Raw genomic sequence first — 20949 nt, forward strand, 5'->3', positions numbered from 1 at the left:
AACGGTATACTCTGTTATGTCCATGGTACTGCTCATGTCTATAGGCGACGGTTACCACTTTCCATCAAGTGGGCCGTCAGCTTGTTTGCCATTCTAAGTTGCATAAAAAAAAATCTTCTTGCCCTTGTCCCAATTATTATTTGTGGCCAGAGTAGTATGTTTTTCTTTTCCATTCCTCTCTATTTATTATAACTTAAATGTCGACCGGAGTTTTGTTTCGCAAAAAAAAAAAAACATTTAATAGTCGTAAAATTAATAAAGTAGCAACACTAGTGATTAAGACAAGATTATATATATAACTAGAACTAAAAATATTTGCACCTACTTTATATTATCAATCTTCTAGAATGGCGAAATCTTTAATTATTATATTTTTGTATCAATAACTCCCTTTATCAAAATAGACTACTATGTATTATTACTATTATGTATTATTTATTTATGTATCTATTAATGTTTTAAGTATGTGACGTATTTTATAAAATTAGGGTACGATGAGGCTGACATAGGATAAAAGCCTCTAAATAAAAAAGATATAAAAAAAAAATATATAGTCAATCGATTTAAAAACAAAGACGATTCTCACTTCGATTGTATTTTTTTTTTGTTTGTTACCTTATAACTCCGTCAGTCGTGAACCGATTTGAAAAATTCTTTCTTTATATGGTAGGATATACTTGCAGATAGTAGAAATGCTATCGATATCGGTTCACTAGTTTAATTTATAGACAAAAAGAAATTAGTCTTGTCACAATTACAATCGGTTTTTTGTGGGGCACAATTTTTTATTATTCCAATACATTTTTACTATCGAAATCCAAATTTTTTGTGACATAATCTCTTATAAGAATGTTATTTCATGATACCTGTTTTAATTCGCTTGCAGAGCACTTTAAATGATCAGTCGGAACCATTGTAAAATGTCCAATTGTTTTTTCAAATTGTCAGATATCTATGTCTAAGAACAAGGAATCACATAGAAGGAGTGATAAAATTGTCAATTCATAGCAGGGTAGTGTATAGAAAATGTTATACGGCCATATACCCTTCCAAATTTAGATACAACCCGCTCGCATACTTTCTACATAAACTGTGTCGAATATATAATCTGGTAATGTAAAATTTGTCATTGACCAATAATTGACATATTAAATATTTTTTATACACTAGCCTGATATGAATTGAGAAAAATAGCAACTGGTGGTGTATCTATCGTCCTCTTTTTACTAATTATATTTGCATAAGAAGAAAGGAGGCGACCATATGATTTACAGTTTTTATTTTATCATTCCTACTATGTAATTCCTTGTTGTCCTTGTCTATGTACGTTCTTAAGGTATAATATTGCCGGTATGAACAAAACTTTCAAACATCCGTCGAGTCTGTAATGCTCTTAGTCTATCTCTGTTACAGTCGTCTGTTAAAATCTCCGGATTCAACATGACTTCATTTTTGTTATGAGCCAGTCTCATTTCTGGTTTTTTACTGCACGTACCGTCGTCTAGTATGAGTCTTTTATGCCAGTTATTCTCTTTGTTCATTTCATCTTTTTTCGCAATCAAACGTTTCATTATCTGTGGTAGCACAGTCGTCTTTTCATCCAAACTTGGACCTTTAGTAAAATTCCTTTTATCCTCGTCACTAACGCGGATATTTTTTTTGGCGTATTGTTTTGAATTCTTTTTAATTGCGAGCGTTCTAAATTCAAAAATGTCTAAACCGGCACCTTGGATTGGATAGCAAAATTTGGCGGGTTCGTAATACCTCAACGGATTTTGTATATCAATTTTACTTTTTAATTTTGTATCCACTAAGGAACTGTATAGTGTTAACATGTTATAACTATTCAGAGAAATTTTAATCGACGCAGGTGATGTCCGAACTACCGTATTTGTATCTTTTGCGATCCCTTTCACAGTCTCCCTCAACTTTTCAGCGTTATCTTTAAGCTGTTTTATGCGAAGGCTCTCGTCACATTTCTCGTATAAAACATTGTCTATCAATTCTTCATCTATGTCGTCGAATCTGTCCATATCTAATTTCGGTATTAACATTTTTTGTTTTTCGAATAGATCGTCGAAAATCTGATCAACCATACGTGCTCTTGGAACGTTTTCTTCTACGATTGGTCTATTACAATAATCGATCAGTGTATTTTGAGTTTTATAAGGAATGTTCGTGTTATTTTTACTAAATTCAGTTGTTTGCGTATTTGCAGCGTAACGTTTATCGTTTGAGACTGTATTAACTTTGTCATAATCTTCATATTTGTCAAAGAAACTTGCGTAGACTGCTCTAGAATGGTCCTGCACATCTGAAGCCGTCACAAGTATGTTTTCATATAAATCGATCAGGTCGCACGCATCTTTGCTGCTTGTTGATCGATTGATTTGCGTCGTTGAATGTTGGCTAGTAGAGTTTGTTTTTGATGAACTAGAGTTTGTACATTCATCATCGCTTAGACATATGAGAGGCGTATCATCGATCGTTCCCGAATCATTATCATTATTTTTAATTTGTGACATAGTATCTGTTTTAGGTTTCAATACTACATATAGTTCAAAATTTTTAAGTAGAGTTGGAGTTATCAATTTATCAAGAATAATACCTTTCTCTTCTTCAGTCTTAAGAGGAACTAATTTCGGTGGATTCATAAGATTTGCAGAGAAATTCGTGGTCATTGCTAATTGTCTGTAAAGATAGAAAAAAATAGGGTTATTATGTTTTTTTTTTAAATGCCTGATAATAGAATTCAACCCGATGGTTTCCAGGAGGGACCACGTGAAAGTCGACCTGACTAATATGCTAGCAATGTACCTATATTGCTAGCAATGGGACTAACAATCCGCATTATTAACAATCCAGTGTTATCCCCAGTTTTTTTTTTTGTTGGTAGAGGAAGGAACGTAGAAGGGCTACTCCTCATGAAAAAGGATACGTGTAAGGGCTCATTAATGAATGCTAATCCGTGACTCTGGAACTCCGAGTTATAAGCCGATACGAGTCTAATAGAACTAACTAGTCTCTTCCAGGGGGAGAAGTGATTCTTCTATTCTATTCTATTCTATTATATTCTAGCAATACAGGGTGTGTCAGGTCGGCCTCCTCGTGGTCCTCACTGGAAACTATTGTATTCAATTTCATGTGAGTTCTCACTGGTGCCCCGCCAGTGTATACCGTTAGCGCAGACGGGGTGACCGTCCATTTAAAAAATCCTGAATCACGTTGTACTGTCTTTTTTAGTCATAATATTTTTTTTTATACAACTTAGAATGGCAAACAAGCTGACGGCCCACCTGATGGAAAGTGGTAACTATAACTATAACTCTATCAGTTGAAAACTGATTTGCGAAATTCTTGTTTACCTGAAAAGATTGTTCCTATAGAAGCTTTATTAAAATTTGTTTTAATAGTTTAATTTTTAAATCAAAAATTACTGGGATTTTTTCAGAACTAAAGTCGATTTTATTTTGTAGAACACAATTTAATGTTATTTAGTATGTGTCTGTAATCATAAAGAAAATTATACCATACGAATCAAACATTTATCTATGATTAATTTATTAGGGAAATTATTTATCAATCATATTAAACATTAATATTAGAGGGAGACTTTGTACAAAAGTCGATTGCTTGGGTATCTCTGTCCCATTCGTGTTTCAACCGCGAAGCAGTTGTGTTTGCATGGCTATGGGATATGGCGTGAATTTACTGGGTACAGAGGAATAACACCTGAGTCCTCAGGAATGGCAACGCATGGGGGGTATCATGGGCGAAACAGTATACTCTGTTATGTCCATGGTACTGCTCATGTGTATAGGCGACGGTTACCACTTTCCATCAGGTGGGCTGTCAGCTTGTTTGCCATTCTAAGTTGCATAAAAAAAAAGTTGGAGATCCATTATAGAATTGTTTAGAGCCTTTCCCAAGCTGCGAGAGAAGTTATAAATTATGCTTGAAATGGCGGTGCATTGATGTAACAAAACGATTTGTAAATGAAATTAATATTTTGAAAGATAACAACGTTAATACATTCTAAAATAAACGAACATAGAAACTTGTTAGTAAAATAATCTCGGACAAAGATACATAGAGTATACAGTTCATTTTTTAAAGGGCCAAGACCGGAGTCGAAAACAGTCCTAAATACATCAATAAAAACAGACCATGTACACTTTGCTCCTTAAATATATGGCCATTTCGATAGTGGTAAGCACACAATGAAATATTTCGTAAACACACGACTATTTCTTATTCCTTTAAAACCAATACTAGTTACATTACATCTCGACATTTCATCATTTCGTTTGCCATGTGGTCCTTGCGTAGAATGGGCGAATCTTATCCTTTCACGTGGGTGTCGTAAGAGGCGATTAAGGAAATTTAAGAATAGAGAGATGAACAGCATCCCTGGTTTTCTACTCCTAACAATGGGAGTACCAGTCCTATTGCTAGTATATAGTGTCAGGTTAACCTCCACGTGGTTCCTTCTGGAAACAATCGTGCTGGATTCCAAGTGTATTTATCACGATGGGCTAATTGAACCGCCTTTTCATTCTCACTTTCATCTTATCCCTCGCTGATGCTCAGCCAGTGTAAAATAAACATAAGTTTTAAAAATAATATTATTTTAAAAATTATTGCTTATTAATTTTGGACATCGTAAACGGAATTTATACTTTAATTTTTAGGTATATTAATTTCTTTTTTAATTTTTTTACGTAACATGTCTTAATTTTTTTTTATTATGTTAGTTTCTTTGGTTCATAATTGGCAAAAATATGGGTGAAAACCAACATTAAGTGTTTCAGAACTGAAAAAATGGCTACTTTCGATAAAAAAAAAACAAATATTTTTTAAATAATACCATAATAAAAATATAAAAAAAGTCGTATAATAAAGTAATTTGATGTTTATTCTTTCATATTACAGCGTGACGTACAATACTTTCCACCATCAATGATTTTTAAATATCACAAACCCGTCTATTTATTTTGTATCTGCACATTCACCATATCTACCTATATAAATACATATAAACGCTTATCTTTTCTTCAATTACAGTAATTACCTTAAATACTTATATAAATAAAATATTTAAGTAGATATAGAATGATAATCAGACAAAGCTTACCATATAATCAATAGGAATGATCTTGTAAAATTATGGTTGAAACAATCCATCTAAAAATGGCGCAAAAAAGTATAGCAAAGCGCATAAGTTTGCAGTTTTGCATTATGTGACTTTGTACGTGTAATCCATTACGTACAGGATCCCCACACACAATTACAGATAATTTATTTAATTACACTATTGCAGGACAGGAATATGTCGAGGCTAAGAGACAGTTTCGTACCACTTTGCTGAATTACTGATTACAAATTCAGTCTAGATAATTTTTAGACAGCATAGCAAGCGTACAAATTTTTTATTAATTCAATTTACACTTTACGCTTTTTATAATAGAATTTAATTTTCAATAATCGATATAGAATGCTTGTGTATCAATACTTAGTTTTTATTGAACTAGATAGATGGTGCTAATCACTATAAATTGTTTATTGTTTCCTTTTACATTAACAGATGTCTCTGATAACATTTACCTACCATTTATAGCCTGTTTACATCAAAGAAGTGATAGGATCAAGTGTGAAGTGCAAACAATAAATGAAAAAAAAAATCAAAATAAAAGTAAAACATTGGCGTTGTTGTGTGATAAATGCAAAATGTGAAGTACAACTAAAGATCATTTGCAGGTTGTTTATTTCAAAACAATAATTACACGTTCTCTACGTAATTTTTTTTATAGGTGAAAATGGAATGGTAACCCCATCTGTGTTATAGTGAGGGATGATAGGCAAAGATGAAAGCAGTCCAATTAGCCCATCGTGATCAATTCCAGAAGAGTTAACCATGATAGTTTCTATAGAAAACCCCTTGAGCTGTTAGATCCCTTTACTAACAATCCCATTCCACCCTCACTACATGATTAAGTGCAAATTGTCAGAAATAATGATATTACATAACTAAATAATATATAAATATATTACATATATAAATAACTACACTACTAACTACTACTGGGTTGGCTGAAAGAGATTTCTTTTAGAGATAAGCCCTACCTTAGAATTTAAGCGCATCAAATAATATATTACACGGCACGATTGCTTCCTAATTCCTAAACTAACTAAATTCACATTCCTTATTCAAATAGCGCCGCAAATTTTACTTACAGCACTGTTTGAACATACGAGTATACTATTGAAAGTGTGAAATAATTCTTTAGTTTTTCCATCGGTTATTATCTTTAATTATTTCACCATTATACCATAGATGCTATAATATAAAAGCCACCTCTCCACATTCACTGATTTCCTGTAACGTATTTGAGGTCGTCGCTTATCTGGCAAAGGGATCTCTTACGCCTCTCATTTGCATGTAGCAGATGAGATCTCTAAATAAATTCGTCATTTAAGAACCTTTCCTCCCCACCAGTTTTCGGTTCTTCTAAGCCATACGGCCGGTCCATTGCCTACTTAGCTTTGAGCTGTATTCGTCACTTTGGTTTTTCTGCATATGTCCCAATTTCGGTTTCTATTACGTGGCTTAATTTTGAGCATTAACTTTCCAATTTCTTGCTGACCAATTTAAAGTTTCCGTATAAGAACTACTAACAGTGTTATCACAAGTAACATATATTGATTGAAGAGCTTTGTCTTCATACTTTCAAGTATTTTCGCTACGGTTAAGGTTCCATCTCTACTTTTTGAGTATATTATGGTTTTCTGCCGTGCGTTTCTATAGACACTTTTTTCCACATACAACTAAACTATGGAACCAACTCTCAGCAGCAACATTTCCGAATAGATATGACATGGAAACTTTTAAGTAAAAAGCGTATTTCTCTGATGTTGCGAGTGTCTATGATTGGGAGTAATCATCTTATATATATAAAGTAAATGACAAGCAGACGGATATATAACAGTCGTCTATAAATATGAATATCACTGTGGATGCCCCATAATAATAATAATAATAACCCCCCCAGGGGATTGAACCTTGACGTGGTGGGGGGGCTTAAGGGAAGGAGGTACAAATTAGTAGTCAGCACATCTAGACTAAATACCCCATTCGGAAGGAACTAAGCTACAAAGCCTGCACAACAAGGCTACCCTTCCTACTAATCATCCCAAATACAAAACCCTTATGGAGCAGAATATTAAAAAATACAATTTACGGTCGCTGCCCGGGGGTCGCCGGGGCGCACCTGGAGCCGGTGCTGGGTGCTACAGTTTACGGGACACCGGTGACGAGGCGCTGAGCAGGCGGGCACTCGTTACACAAGATGCTACAGCCGGTCGTCGGGAGTTGAACAGGCGGACTCACGACGTAGAAGCTACAGCCGACATTATAGACGACGACTCTACCTCTTTATACTCATCCATTCCTTCAACCCCTCCTTCGTATATGACAAAACGAACTTCATCATCTAGTACACTTGATAGTGTTGTGCAAGAGGCCAATATTGACCATGTACTTGCACCCACATCAAGTATCCCTCGTAAGCGCAAACGATGGACAGTTGAAATGAATAAATTCATACTGCGCACTTATCTTTTATTAACATCACTAGATACTGACAAAAATGCCTATTTAGAAGCACTCCATCTGAGATTTATAGAAAAATACCCACATATGCAAGTCAGCCGTCAGAGAATAGGTGATCAGCGCAGAGCTATTTTACGAAATAAACTTCTTCCACAAACAACAATAAATGAAATTTATATGGAAGTGACAGAAAAATTACAGTGTAACCAAAACAATATAAACCAAATCACCAATGAACATTCACAAGTATCCAATAACATAAATCAACAAAATACTACACAACAGCCCACGCAGACATCTCAAATAAACTCAGAAACAGGAAATAAGCAAATTAAACAAACCCGATTAAAATGGACAACTGAACACAATGAAACCCTAATGCGATTATACTATCGAATCACACTTTTGGAGACAAATAAAACTGCTTATAGGAAGAGCTTACATGAGAGTTTTATTACCCACTTTCCATCACTCGCTCATTTGAGTGAACAAAGAATAGCTGATCAGAGAAGGGCTATCATAAATAATAAATATATAAGTGAAAACAGATTAAATACAATTGACAAGAAGTGTCTGAAGAGCAACTCACTCAATCAAATCAAATCAACACAGATAATCTAAATCCTGATACAAACACTACACATAATTTTGTCAATGATAATATTGAAATAGAAATAAATAGCATGTATAATATAGAACAAAATGATCAACAACTATCATCTCCAATGAATACAAGAAACCTAGAAAGAGACTTGAAAATTGACCAACTTTTCGAACAAGCATTGCAATACTATAAATTTACTAACCCAACATCCAGAACATATATACCTAAACAAAAATCATCATATAAATTTGCGAAAATAGTTGATTACATAAATACAATAATTATCCCTGAAAACATCAACAACAATACAGACTTTAACACTCTACAGACTATTATATATTGTGCAGCCTGGACGGCCTCTAAAGCTAATGGGGCAAAATTAGAGTTGAGATCAACAGATAAAGAAAAAATTACTCAAAAACAATACAAACCGAGCTGGCAGAAACGACTAGAGCATAAGGTAAATGACCTCAGAGCAAAAATAGGTAAAGTAACACAATTTATTAACGGAAATAGAAATAAAAAGCTTAAGATACAAGTAAATAAAATAAAAGAGCAGTACAAAATCCATTCCATACATGAATCACCAAATACATGTTTTACACATATATTAGACACACTGAAACAAAAACTTTCAGTTACATCGGGTCGGCTAAGAAGATATAATGCATGTACACTAAGAAAACAACAAAATAATCAATTCGACACTAACGAAAAACAATTTTACCGAAACATTAAACAAAATACGACAAACACACAACACAATAATAGCAATGAGATTGACACACCCAACCCCGAAGAATTACAATCTTTCTGGGCAGAAATATGGGAACAATCTGTTCGACACAATTGCTCTGCTGAATGGATCCAAAAAGAAATTAACAAAAGTGATATAACAATAGAACCAATGGCATTTGAACATATTCCGACAGATATATTTGAAAAGGTACTTCGTAATTCATATAATTGGAAATCACCAGGTTCAGATTATATACATTGTTATTGGTATAAAAAATTTACAAATACTCATATCCATTTACTTAACTACATAAACAATTTTATCCAAGACTCTAATACGATGCCTTCCTATCTAACAATGGGAATAACATTTATGATACCAAAAGACCACAATGACCGTAAGAATCCGTCCAAATATAGACCTATAACTTGCCTACAAACACTATACAAAATACTTACTGCCTGCATAGCTGAATTAATATATCAACATGTTGACACTAATAATATTTTGAACGAAGAACAAAAAGGATGCCGGAAATTTTCTCAAGGATGTAAGGAGCAATTAATTATAGATTCAGTAATACTAAAACAAGTTCATAAAGCTAAATCAAACTTACACACTATGTATATTGATTACAAAAAGGCATATGACTCAATACCTCACACTTGGTTAGTACAAATCTTAGAAATGTATAAAATTCATCCAAAAATAACAACTTTCTTGAAAACAACAATGGCAAACTGGACAACACAATTACAACTTAAAACCCTCACAGCTACAATACAAACTATACCGATCAAAATACAACGAGGCATATTCCAAGGAGACGCCCTCAGCCCACTCTGGTTCTGTTTGGCTCTAAATCCTCTCTCAAATATGCTTAACTCTTCTTCAGTAGGATACCCTTTAAACTATAAAGAAACTGATGATCAGTCTTCAAATATGAATAAAAATGTATTAAACCATTTATTGTATATGGATGATATAAAGTTATATGCCGAAACCGAAAACCAACTGAACCAATTAACGAAAATAGTAGAACAATTTACAAATGACATAAAAATGGAGTTTGGATTAGAGAAATGTAAAATAAATTCCATTAGGGCAGGAAGTCAACACCCATATAACTACACATTAGAATCAGGAGAACAAATAACATCACTTAGCGAACAAGAAGTATATAAATATTTAGGTTACAACCAAGCACTTTTTATAAACCATAAAGAAATAAAACTAAAACTACAGCAACAATTCCGACACAGACTGAATGCGGTATTAAAAACCCAACTTAATTCCAGAAATATGATTAAAGCGATAAACACGTATGCTATACCCATACTGACTTATTCTTTCGGCATAATAAACTGGACCAAATCAGACCTAAAATCATTACAGCGCACAATCAACATAAATATGACAAAACATCGTAAACACCACCCTAGATCTTGCATACAAAGATTAACTCTACCTAGAAAAGAAGGAGGCAGGGGTTTGATTGATATCGTAAACTTACACAACACACAAATTTCAAGTTTAAGACAATATTTCTTCAGCAAAATGGAATCATCAGCGCTTCACAAATCCATAGTACAAAATGACAATAAATTGACACCTTTAAATTTAAAAGATGGAAGTACACAGACAAATGAGACGCTCGTCAACAATCAAACTAAACTGACGGCGTGGTCTGAAAAGTCCTTACATGGGAGACACCGACACGACTTATGTCAATCTAATGTCGATAAAGAAGCATCGAACGCATGGCTAAGTCGAGGAATTTTATACCCAGAGACTGAAGGTTTTATCATAGCTATACAGGATCAAGTCATTGAGACCAGAAACTATCAGAAATATATTACAAAAACACTCACCTCTGATACATGTAGAAAATGCAATAGCTCTCCAGAAACAATTCAACACATTACAGGCTCATGCAAGGCAATAGTACAGACAGACTACAAGCACAGACACGATCAAGTAGCTTATATTATTCACCAAAACCTAGCACACAAGTACAATCTAATACAAAACACACATACTCCATATTACAAATACACTCCACAAACTGTGTTAGAAAGCGCGACATATAAGCTATATTTTGACCGAGCCATACTCACTGATAAGACCATACATTACAATAGACCAGACATAATCTTACAAAATAAAACGAATAAAATAACTTACCTAATAGATATCGCCGTCCCCAATACACATAACATCCAGAAGACAATAGCGGAAAAAATAAGTAAATACACAGAACTGAAAGACGAAATAACAAGACTTTGGAAACAAGAAAAAGTTTATGTGATACCTATTGTCCTCTCAACCACAGGAGTTATACCCAAACATTTACACCATAGCCTGAAAGAAATAGACCTGCGTAAAACACTATATACAACACTACAAAAAGCTGTAATATTGAATACATGCAGAATTGTTCGAAAATTCCTGCAAATAGAAAACGAAACATTTAATAATACCACAGAGACATAACATGTAATAGTTGCATACACATAGCCATAGGTGCGTGAGCATGCACATGCATATGCATGCATGGGCGCGCACACACACACACACAAAAACTCACACACTGCACTTACTTGGTCTCGGCCCGTAAGTGCAGTATACGCAAAGTAGCGTATATACCAGCTATAGCTGAGTAATAAAGTTTGCATAAAAAATAATAATAATAATAATTTTCTGGAGAAAATAGACGAGGGTTTGCATAGAGAGGTCATAGAATGTGACAAAGGATTCACCCCTCTTTCTCTGGCTAAAGAGGACTGGCGAAAACCCGAAGTTTTGGGTACTTCTCAGCGGGAGGCCGTATGGAAAGAGAAGGAGTTGCACAGAAGGTTCTTCAAAGCCCTTCACGGGCCGTACGTAAACACGAAGACCTCCGTGCACTGGCTACAGTTCGGTGATCTCTTCGGAGAGACCGAGGGTTTTGTCTGTGCAATACAAGATCAGGTGGTTAAGACGAACAATTACCGAAAGCACATTCTGAAGGATGGCACTGAGGACATCTCTCGGGCATGTCGCCATCCCGGAGAGTCACTCAGATATGTACTTTCGGGTTGTTCAGCTCTTGCCAACACTGAGTACTTGCACAGACACAACCAGGTAGCCAAAATACTCCATCAAGAGCTAGCTCTGAAGTACGGCCTCGCGAACGAGAGGTTGCCGTACTATAAGTACGAGCCCCAGCCGGTCCTCGAAAGCGACAGCGTAAGGCTCTACTGGGATCGATCCATCATCACGGACAGGACCGTTCTTGCGAACAAACCTGATATCGTGGTGATGGATCGGGCACTCTCGAGGGTGTTTTTGGTGGATGTCACCATACCGCATGACGAAAACCTCGTGAAAGCCGAAACCGAGAAGAAGAGAAAATATCTCGACCTGGCTCACGAGGTGACCGAAATGTGGGGGGTGACATCTACCGAAATCATCCTAATCGTTATGTCGGTGAACGGTCTTATCCCAACTAGTCTCGAACAACATCTCAGACGGTTGGGATTTAGAGGCTTCCGGGAAAGATGCAGAAAGCGGTGCTCTTAGATTCTGCCCGCATTGTGCGCCGGTTTCTCTCCCTGGGGCCCTGAACCCCGGCCGACTGTGCTTCTGCCGGGGGTTAGTTGCCATTTCCTCTCCTTAAGAGGGGAGATGAGAATTTTAGTGAAATTTAAAAAATAATAATAATAAACTCTTTATTGCGCACAGTAGAGATGTATACAAGGAGTATTTATACAGAATGTGCATATACAAAAGGCGGCCTTATCGCTAAAAGCAATCTCTTACAGACAACCTGGCATAAAGAATGGATAAGTACAGAGAGAAAGGTAGATGGCGCAAATCAGACACAGTAAATGCATAAAAGGAATCAGACAAAATGCAAAAAATTCTAAATATAAAAATAAGATTACAATACATAAACATACATATATAATAAAAATAATAATACATAAACATACATATATAATATAAATAATAATACATAAACATAAATATACTAAATAGATCAAGATAAATCACACATAGTAAATGTCAAAGCAAATTAGAGAGATAGGTAATGAGATTTTACCTGCATCTTGAACGAGGCAAGAGATTGCGCTGATCTAATAGAAAGAGGTAAGGAGTTCCAGAGACGGATAGCTTGGATAGTGAAAGAATAGGAATAGAATTTAGAAGAATGAATAGGAGTTACTAAACGAAGGGATCTCGCGCTGCGCAATGTACGACCCTGAGAATCGACATGAAACTCAAAGCACATTTTGAGGTAATCGGGAGTTGAAGGATGAAAAAGAATAGTGTAAAGAAGAGATAGGATGTGCCAGTCCCTGCGAAGGCGAATTGGAAGCCACTTGAGTTGATTGCGGAAATCAGAAATGTGGTCATATTTGCGAAGATAATACATTGTAACTCCTAGACTACCCATCTGTACTGATCTTAAAGGGGTTGGCGGTGATAAGGTCCAAAAGGGGCGCCACAGGATCATATAAGGAAAGAAAAGGGTCACTATATGTTATAAAAAAAGAATGTATCGCTGAAGACTATTGTATCCTATACGTGTTAGATTTCGAATTCGTAGAAGTAATAGTTTAAACATAGTAGCTAATTTTGAACATATATTCACTCTTAGAGACTCTATTAGACTATTATTCCATTTTACGCTGATGCTTTATCGTTTTTGGTCTATTTGAGAGTCTTTGGTATATAGTATTAACAAGAACATGTGCAGTTGTTAATAGAATTATTAAGTCTTACTTAAAATATTATATGTCGGGTCATTAGTTTCAATTTGTTGTCCAATCAATATGTGCAATGTATAGGATGAAAGGGACAGGTTGGCCAAAACGAAAACAGCTGATTCAGATGAATGGTCTGAATCAGATGGCAGATTATTTTCCCATCGGGAATGCACCACAGCCATAATTGCTGTTTTTGGTATTGATTATATGAACAGTGAAATATATTCACTATAAAATATTATTATTTCTTTATATTATAACATATGTAAGATTACATGAATTTTAATGAAAAAACAGGAGAATTTTTCTAAAATTTTCCATAAAGAATTTCTATTGATTTTCAGTTCAGAATAATGGTTAGAATGCAGTGTTTCAATTTTTGCCAACCTAGTCTTTACACCTGTATATGTGGGCTCATTAACCTTAATTATTTCATGTCCAATACCAGTTGATGATTCTTAATATTTTTATAATTAGTGGTATGAACCAATACTTTTACTAAAACAATGTAAACTTGCCCTACTGTACTTTATAGTGCGCTGTTATCATAGTCATAGATTAAATATACCTGCCAATAACTTCATGATAATTTTATTCTTGAAGTAAGTACCTAGTTTTTCGGCGTATATTTTGGCATGTTTACCATAATACTGTGAACATCTGAATTGTATTAAATACCTCATGATTTTTGCCATTTTACCAGTAATTTTCATTAATGTTGGTAGAATTCTAAAAAAAGTATTTCCTAATTAGAAACTTATCATAGATTAAGAAAAAAAAGGGCCTATCCTTGATCTATGCGAGCCCATAGCTTGCCATAAATTAAAAATAATCTTACCTTATTTTCTACCTACTATTTTTTACCTTATTTACCAATTGTACCTAGAAGTAGAATGACACATTTTACAGAATTAGGTATTATTTTGCTAAAATCCGTTACACTTAATCAATTTTGCTTGGATTAAATAATGGTTGGCGGCTGATAACTAATATGGAAGGTCGTAGAGCTACTACTATTAATAGTAGTGCTAATAATACTAGTAGTCAATTAAAAATGTACTAATATAAACCTACGTATACTAATGAAAGATTTACTAATGGTGGTGGAATTAAAGAAAATAATTATAACCGTCTGATCGGAGAATGTCTGAAGTATTATCCTTAGTCTATGTTCATGGTTATGTATAATCTACACCAGTTACTGATAATTTTTATTCAAAATGTCAAATTCTTATTGTATGTCAATGGGGTCAATTCTGAGGTGCCAATTTTCTAAAGTTATCTCTTAAATTAAAATTTCAATTTGATATAACAGAGAAATCTTAATTGTAAGGAGCAATATTAACTAGTTCTCTATAAGAGTAAAGTTAAAATTATTACAAGTTTAGGTTATGATGGTCCATAAAACATTAATTTTGCGAAACAATTAAATTACAATATTTGTATTAAGAGATAAGTTTAGAGAAATAGCGCCTCAGAATCGACCTCAATATTGTTTAGCCGATTTAACATTGTTTTGTCGGATTTCTTTTTTTAATTTTGTCGTATTTGTGTTTTATTGGATATCTATTCGATAATTTTTGTAAAAGAAGACAATAGACAAGGGATTTAATAATAAGATTTGTATATAATAGTAAAGAATAAAACATAAATTAGAGTTTCGGACATTGTGTGGAATAAGGATTCTGAAAATTCTTTTTTTAAATGGAGAAACTAATGTAATTATGCTTGTGAATTTTGGAAGCCAGCAGCTGTGAAGGTATTGGATCTATTTTATTTCATTTTACAAGAACAGTATTACTCACACACAGTAGTACTCAGAGATTTCGTACAGTCGTTTGCCAGGACAATTCTCTCCCTTTCATTTTTCAATTATTCAGTAAGAAATAATTATATTATATTAATTAAACCGGTGGATAGACATTCACAAATGCATTGCAGGGAGTCAGTGGATGCAGGTGGCTCAGGACCGTTCCTTATGGCAGTCTATGGGGGAGGCCTATGTCCAGCAGTGGACGGGTAATGGCTGAGATGATGATGATGAATTAAATTGATCACTGGCATATTAATTGTACAGTTTACAAAAAATTCTGTAATTGGTTTATTGTCAAAAAATATGCTTAATTATTATTTATCAATAAACTGTTGAATATTCACAGTAAATTCATAAATTAAATATATAAAATAAAACATATATTCTGTTAAGAAGAACAGAGTTGGCCAAGCAACTACCTGCCAGATGGGGACTTTGTACAAAAGTCTTTTGCTTAGACTCGTCTGTCATATTTGTGTATCTACCATGAAGCTGTTGTGTTTGCATGGCTGTGTTTCCGTTTGAAGGGTGGGACATGACGTGAATTTACAGGGTACAGAGGAATAACACCTGAGTCCTTAGAAATAGAAACACATGGGGGGTATCATGGGTGTATTGGAAGATCGTAAAGCTTATCCAGTTGATGAAATAAATAAATATAATAATATGTATCTAAATATAGACAATGGAGTCCAGCTGTTCCCGGTTTACCGCAGCTGAGGGCGGTGCTCGGCTAGCTGCGGCCGCTGCTGAGAAGAACATCCTTGTGGTAGAGCATACGGCATTTATTTCAACACGGCTGCTATATGAGGACGCCTACAAGATACGAGGGTATGTAGCTTGAAGGTCTACACTATATGTGGTGTAATAAATGCTGATTTTTTTTTATACAACTTAGAATGGCAAACAAGCTGACAGCCCACCTGATTTAAAGTGGTAACCGTCGCCTATAGATATGAGCAGTACCATGGACATAACAGAGTATACTGTTTCGCCCATGCGTTGCCATTCCTGAGGACTCAGGTGTTATTCCTCTGTACTCTGTAAATTCACGCCATATCCCACCCTTCAAACCGAAACACAGCCATGCAAACATAACTGCTTCACGGTAGAAACACGAATGGGTCAGAGGTACCTAAGCAATCGACTTTTGTACAAAGTCTCCCTTAACCCTCTGCACTCCAGCCTAGTAATTCATAGTGGATACCAATAACTTGTTAACTTATCAATAACTTATTATAATGTAAGCAAAATGAACATAGTATAAACACTATAAGATAAACACAGAGGATTTTTTTTAATGGATGATAATGGAATGGTAACCCCACCCGCACTATCGGTATACACTGGCGGGGCACCAGTGAGGCATGATAGGTGAGGATGAAGCAGGTCAGTTAGTCCATCGTGACGAATTCAACAAGAATTGTTCACAATGGTTTCCAGGGGGAACCACACGGAGGTCGACCTAATAAGGTATATTGCTAGCAATGGGGCTGTCAAACTCCATTGCTAACAATCCTTTTCCCCCCAACACAGAAGATTTCGCTTACCTAAGTATTAAGGGCGCTGAGTCAGTAAAACAGCTGTGTCGTCGTAGCCGCGACAGTGGATTTAATGTTTTTTTTTTTTAATGGGTGATAATGGAATGGTAACCCCACCCGCGCTATCCGTATACACTGGCGAGGCACCAGTGAGTGATGATAGATGAGAATGAAAGCAGGCAAGTTAGACAATCGTGACGAATTCCACTAGAATTAACCACGATAGTTTCCAGGGGGAAACGCGTGGAGGTCGACCTGATAGGCTATACTACTAGCATTTACCGCACCCCATTACTAACGATCCCTTCCCCCCATGCATTTAATGTTAGCATTTTATTGTCGCAAATATGGCGACAAAGGAGTGCAAAGGGTTAATTATTAATTTAAATCATTACACCCTCTTTCAGTCCACGCTACTCTCTGATCGCACTATATTCTTCTTGCAGTAAACTATCAGCAGGTCGGCAGAGGTCTGTGCACGTGACGCGCGCGTCCCGCGTGGACATCCTCGCCTACGACTACCGCGCGCTGACCGATCTGCAGCTGGTCGCCGCTCACAAGTATGAGGATGTGGTAGACTGGCGCCAGGAAGTGGAGGACGGCGAGGTCAGTATTATAGTCCTAGTTTTGTTATTAATTATTTTATTTTATGTAACTTAGAGTGAGATAAGCTGACGGCCCACCTGATAGACTGTAGTAACTGTCACCTATAGACATGAGCAGTACTGTGGACATAACAGAGTATACTGTTTCGCACATGTTACTCTCCACGCGTTCAACCGACTTAAAAATAAGAGGTTCTTAATCGGTTTGTCCTTTGTCAATAGTTATTATAAATAACAGATACAACGAAAAGAAAAAAGAAAGAAATATTAATATCAAGTAAAAATTTTTTAATAGATATTTCTTTTTATTTTGTATTTCGGTTAAAGGGTGGGATATGGCAGTGAATTTACGGGGTACAGAGGAATAACACTCGAGTCCTCAGGAATGACAACGCATGGGGGGTATCATGGGCGAAACAGTATACTCTGTTATGTCCACGATACAGCTCATGTCTATAGGCGACGGTTACCACTTCCCATCAGGTGGGCCGTCAGCTTGTTTGCCATTCTTAGTTGCATAAAAAAAAGTAATATAAGAAAATAGATCTGTAATCTCAGTTAGTTAATTTGTTAATTTTTTTTTATATTTTTTTTATATTTCTTATACATTTAATATTTTCAGGTATTGGTGTGCACATCAGAGGTACTGAAGCGGTTACTAGAGGAAAGGATACTCAGTATGCAGGATTTAAATATCCTTATTATAGATAGCTGCCATGTAATATATAAAGATGACAATCTTAAATATGTAAGTATAACAATAATAATGCCCATGTAAATCCCTGCATAGAATAGGCCATCCCCTTCCTTTCCCGTGGGTGTCGTAAAAGGCGACTATGGGAGCATATGACAGAGGGATGGGCAGCGGTGTCCCTCTTAAAAAACATCTAAAGAGTGGCTGCGGTTGCCAATCTGTCTGCCAAGCGTGGCAAATCCTGCCAAACCTCCCTAGTAGAGGCCTATGTTGACCAGGGTACAGTTAATGGCTGATGTGATGATGATGAGTAATATTGGTACACTTTCCCGTGGGTCTCGTATGAGGTGATTAAGGCAATTTAATAGTTTAGGGATGAGCAGTGGCGTCTCTCTTAAAGCATCAAACTCTAACTGCGGTTTTCAACCTGTCTGCCAAGTGGCGGGCCTCCCCCTTACCCCTGCGAAGCTGCGCTATCGGTATACACTAGCCAGGCACCAGTGATGCAAGATAGGTGAAGATGAAGGTAGATCATTTGGCATATCGAGGCCAATTCACTACAAAGTAACTATGATGGTTTCTAGAGAGACTGCATGGTGGTCGAACTGGAGTATTAGTTTAAAAGAGTCTTATTGATTATATAAGAATTTGACCTTATTCTATCACCCGTCTCTTTCAGATCTTAAAGCAATACAAGATGTGTGAACAGGACAGCCAACCTCGAATATTAGCGCTTACATACCCACTGTTTAGTTCCATGAAAGGTGATTCGAATCATAAACAGAACAGTGAAAACGCTACATCATCTGCTGACTCTGGTGACACCACAGAGAATGATACTAAAACAGATGATAAATCAGAATTGAGCATAGATAACAAAGATGCAATGCCTGATACAAATAGCGATGATAATTTAAAAACTATTAATGATACAGAAAATAAAAATACAGAGGTCATAGATAAGTCTGAAATAAATACAATAAATGATAAAGAGGCTGATAAAAAAGTTAATGATTCTAAAATTAATGAAGCGGATAAATCAAATGTAACTTCAGAATCAGATGATGTTGAAGCAAATACAGATAATAGAAAAGAAACAGAGACTAAAGCCATAGACAACGAAGCTAGTACAGATAAAAAAAATCCAGAGGAGTCTGCAGAAAAAGTTGAGAATGAAATTGGTGTATATAAGAACTATGATGACTTTGCAATGTATGAACAATTGGAGTGGAAAATTGAGGAGTTGGAGAGAGAGCTGTGTTGCCAGATGGATTTGGCTGAAGACATCGATGGCGGGAAAAGGTAGGTTTTTATATGAGATTTAGAATGACAAATAAGTTGATGGCTCGTTCGATGGAAAGAGGAAACCGTTAACTGTAGGCATGAACATCACCATTGACATTTGTTACCAAATATTTATTTAAAATATGTACTTAACGGTCAGTAAAACTATGTACTTAACGGACTCAATACCGACGGTTTTCTCTACCAGTCGACCATTGGACAAACAGAGAAATAATTAGGCAGTGCATTATTAAAATATGTGATATTTCTTCTCTACCTTTCCCGTAGTTGTCTTAAGAGGCGACTAAGGGAGGGCGAGGAATGGGCAGTGAAGTTCATTTTAAAACATCTCCAAAGTTTAACTGCGTTTGCCAACCAGCCTGCCAAGTGTGACAATTACTAGTATTATATGTGCATTTCTTTTTATATATTATTGTTACTATAATTGTCACATATTTTTCACCACATCTGCCCTGTTTTTTATACGCTTTTTGTTCTTACCTAGTTCTGTTCTTAGCTGGTAGAGAATGCCATATGGCATTAAGCTCGCCATTTGTACAAAGTTTTATTGTGCAATAAAGAATAAATAAATAAAAAAAAAAACATGTTTCAGATTATCAATGTCCGTAACCAAGCTGATGGAACTGATCATAGAGCACAGTCCTCGTCCACCTCTGGACCAATTGCCCGAACCGTACGTAGAATTGGAAAGGTTCATGAGGGAGGCAGTGGACGATGCTATGGCATTCCTGTATGAACATAGGTAAGTCTGTAAACCAATAATAAGCTATGTGCCGTGTGATCCCGGCGTAGAATAGGCCACCACTTCTTTTCCTATGGGTGTTATGAGAGACGACTAAGGAAAGCTGATGGATGGGCAGCAGCGTCCCTCTTAAAACATCTCTAAAAGCCTAACTTCCCCGCTATTGCGGTGGCCGACATAAGAAATGTGTCGGCCCTTTACATTTATCTATTTACTAACACCATTTTATATTTATTGGGAACTAAGGAGAGGGGAGAAAACATACACAGACCCCCCTATGTCGGCTTAAAATCAAGTGACCCAGAGGTGGAATCCTCCGGAGTGGAAGCCAGGGCAATGAGGTACGCCCCGAGGCCCTTACCTCGCCCTACCAATTGGCTGGACAAGAGATAGCCCGATTATTTAATTAAAGCCTAATTGCGGTTGCCAACCTGTCTGCCAAGCATTGTAACTACTGGCAAAACTCCCCTTATGGGGAGGGCTTGTGTCCAGCAGTGGACAGTTAAATAATAATAATATAATAAAATTACCCCAGTCGGTTGAAAC

At 35.9% G+C, this 20949-nt stretch overlaps 3 protein-coding genes across 6 annotated transcripts in view; 2 read left to right on the plus strand and 1 right to left on the minus strand.

Moving 5' to 3' along the window:
• Positions 1-20949, plus strand: part of LOC113514929 (endoribonuclease Dcr-1) — a 74044-nt gene that overhangs the window by 11643 nt on the left and 41452 nt on the right. For 2 of the 4 annotated variants that reach the window (XM_052892430.1, XM_052892431.1), the window contains exons 2-6: positions 16199-16347; positions 17504-17663; positions 18285-18410; positions 19036-19658; positions 20254-20403. In XM_052892430.1, coding sequence (XP_052748390.1) covers positions 16202-16347; positions 17504-17663; positions 18285-18410; positions 19036-19658; positions 20254-20403 — 1205 coding nt within the window. In that variant the 5' untranslated portion in view covers positions 16199-16201. Of the gene's footprint in view, positions 1-15166; positions 15463-16198; positions 16348-17503; positions 17664-18284; positions 18411-19035; positions 19659-20253; positions 20404-20949 lie in introns of those variants that run through there. The other 2 variants (XM_052892432.1, XM_052892428.1) reach the window with 2 other exon arrangements.
• On the minus strand, positions 746-5390 carry LOC128200126 (uncharacterized). Its single transcript, XM_052892445.1, has 2 exons — positions 5135-5390; positions 746-2691 (listed from the first exon to the last, which is right to left on the minus strand). Exon 2 carries the CDS (start codon positions 2679-2681, stop codon positions 1332-1334), a length of 1350 nt encoding a protein of 449 aa, XP_052748405.1. The 5' UTR covers positions 2682-2691; positions 5135-5390; the 3' UTR covers positions 746-1331.
• LOC128200110 (uncharacterized) lies at positions 9685-11445 on the plus strand. Its single transcript, XM_052892351.1, has one exon. The coding sequence runs from the start codon at positions 9685-9687 to the stop codon at positions 11443-11445; it is 1761 nt and encodes a 586-aa protein (XP_052748311.1).

This window comes from Galleria mellonella, unplaced genomic scaffold, assembly GCF_026898425.1.
Source record: "Galleria mellonella isolate WM207_F2 unplaced genomic scaffold, CSIRO_AGI_GalMel_v1 utg158, whole genome shotgun sequence".
Classification (NCBI taxonomy): Eukaryota; Metazoa; Arthropoda; class Insecta; order Lepidoptera; family Pyralidae; genus Galleria; species Galleria mellonella.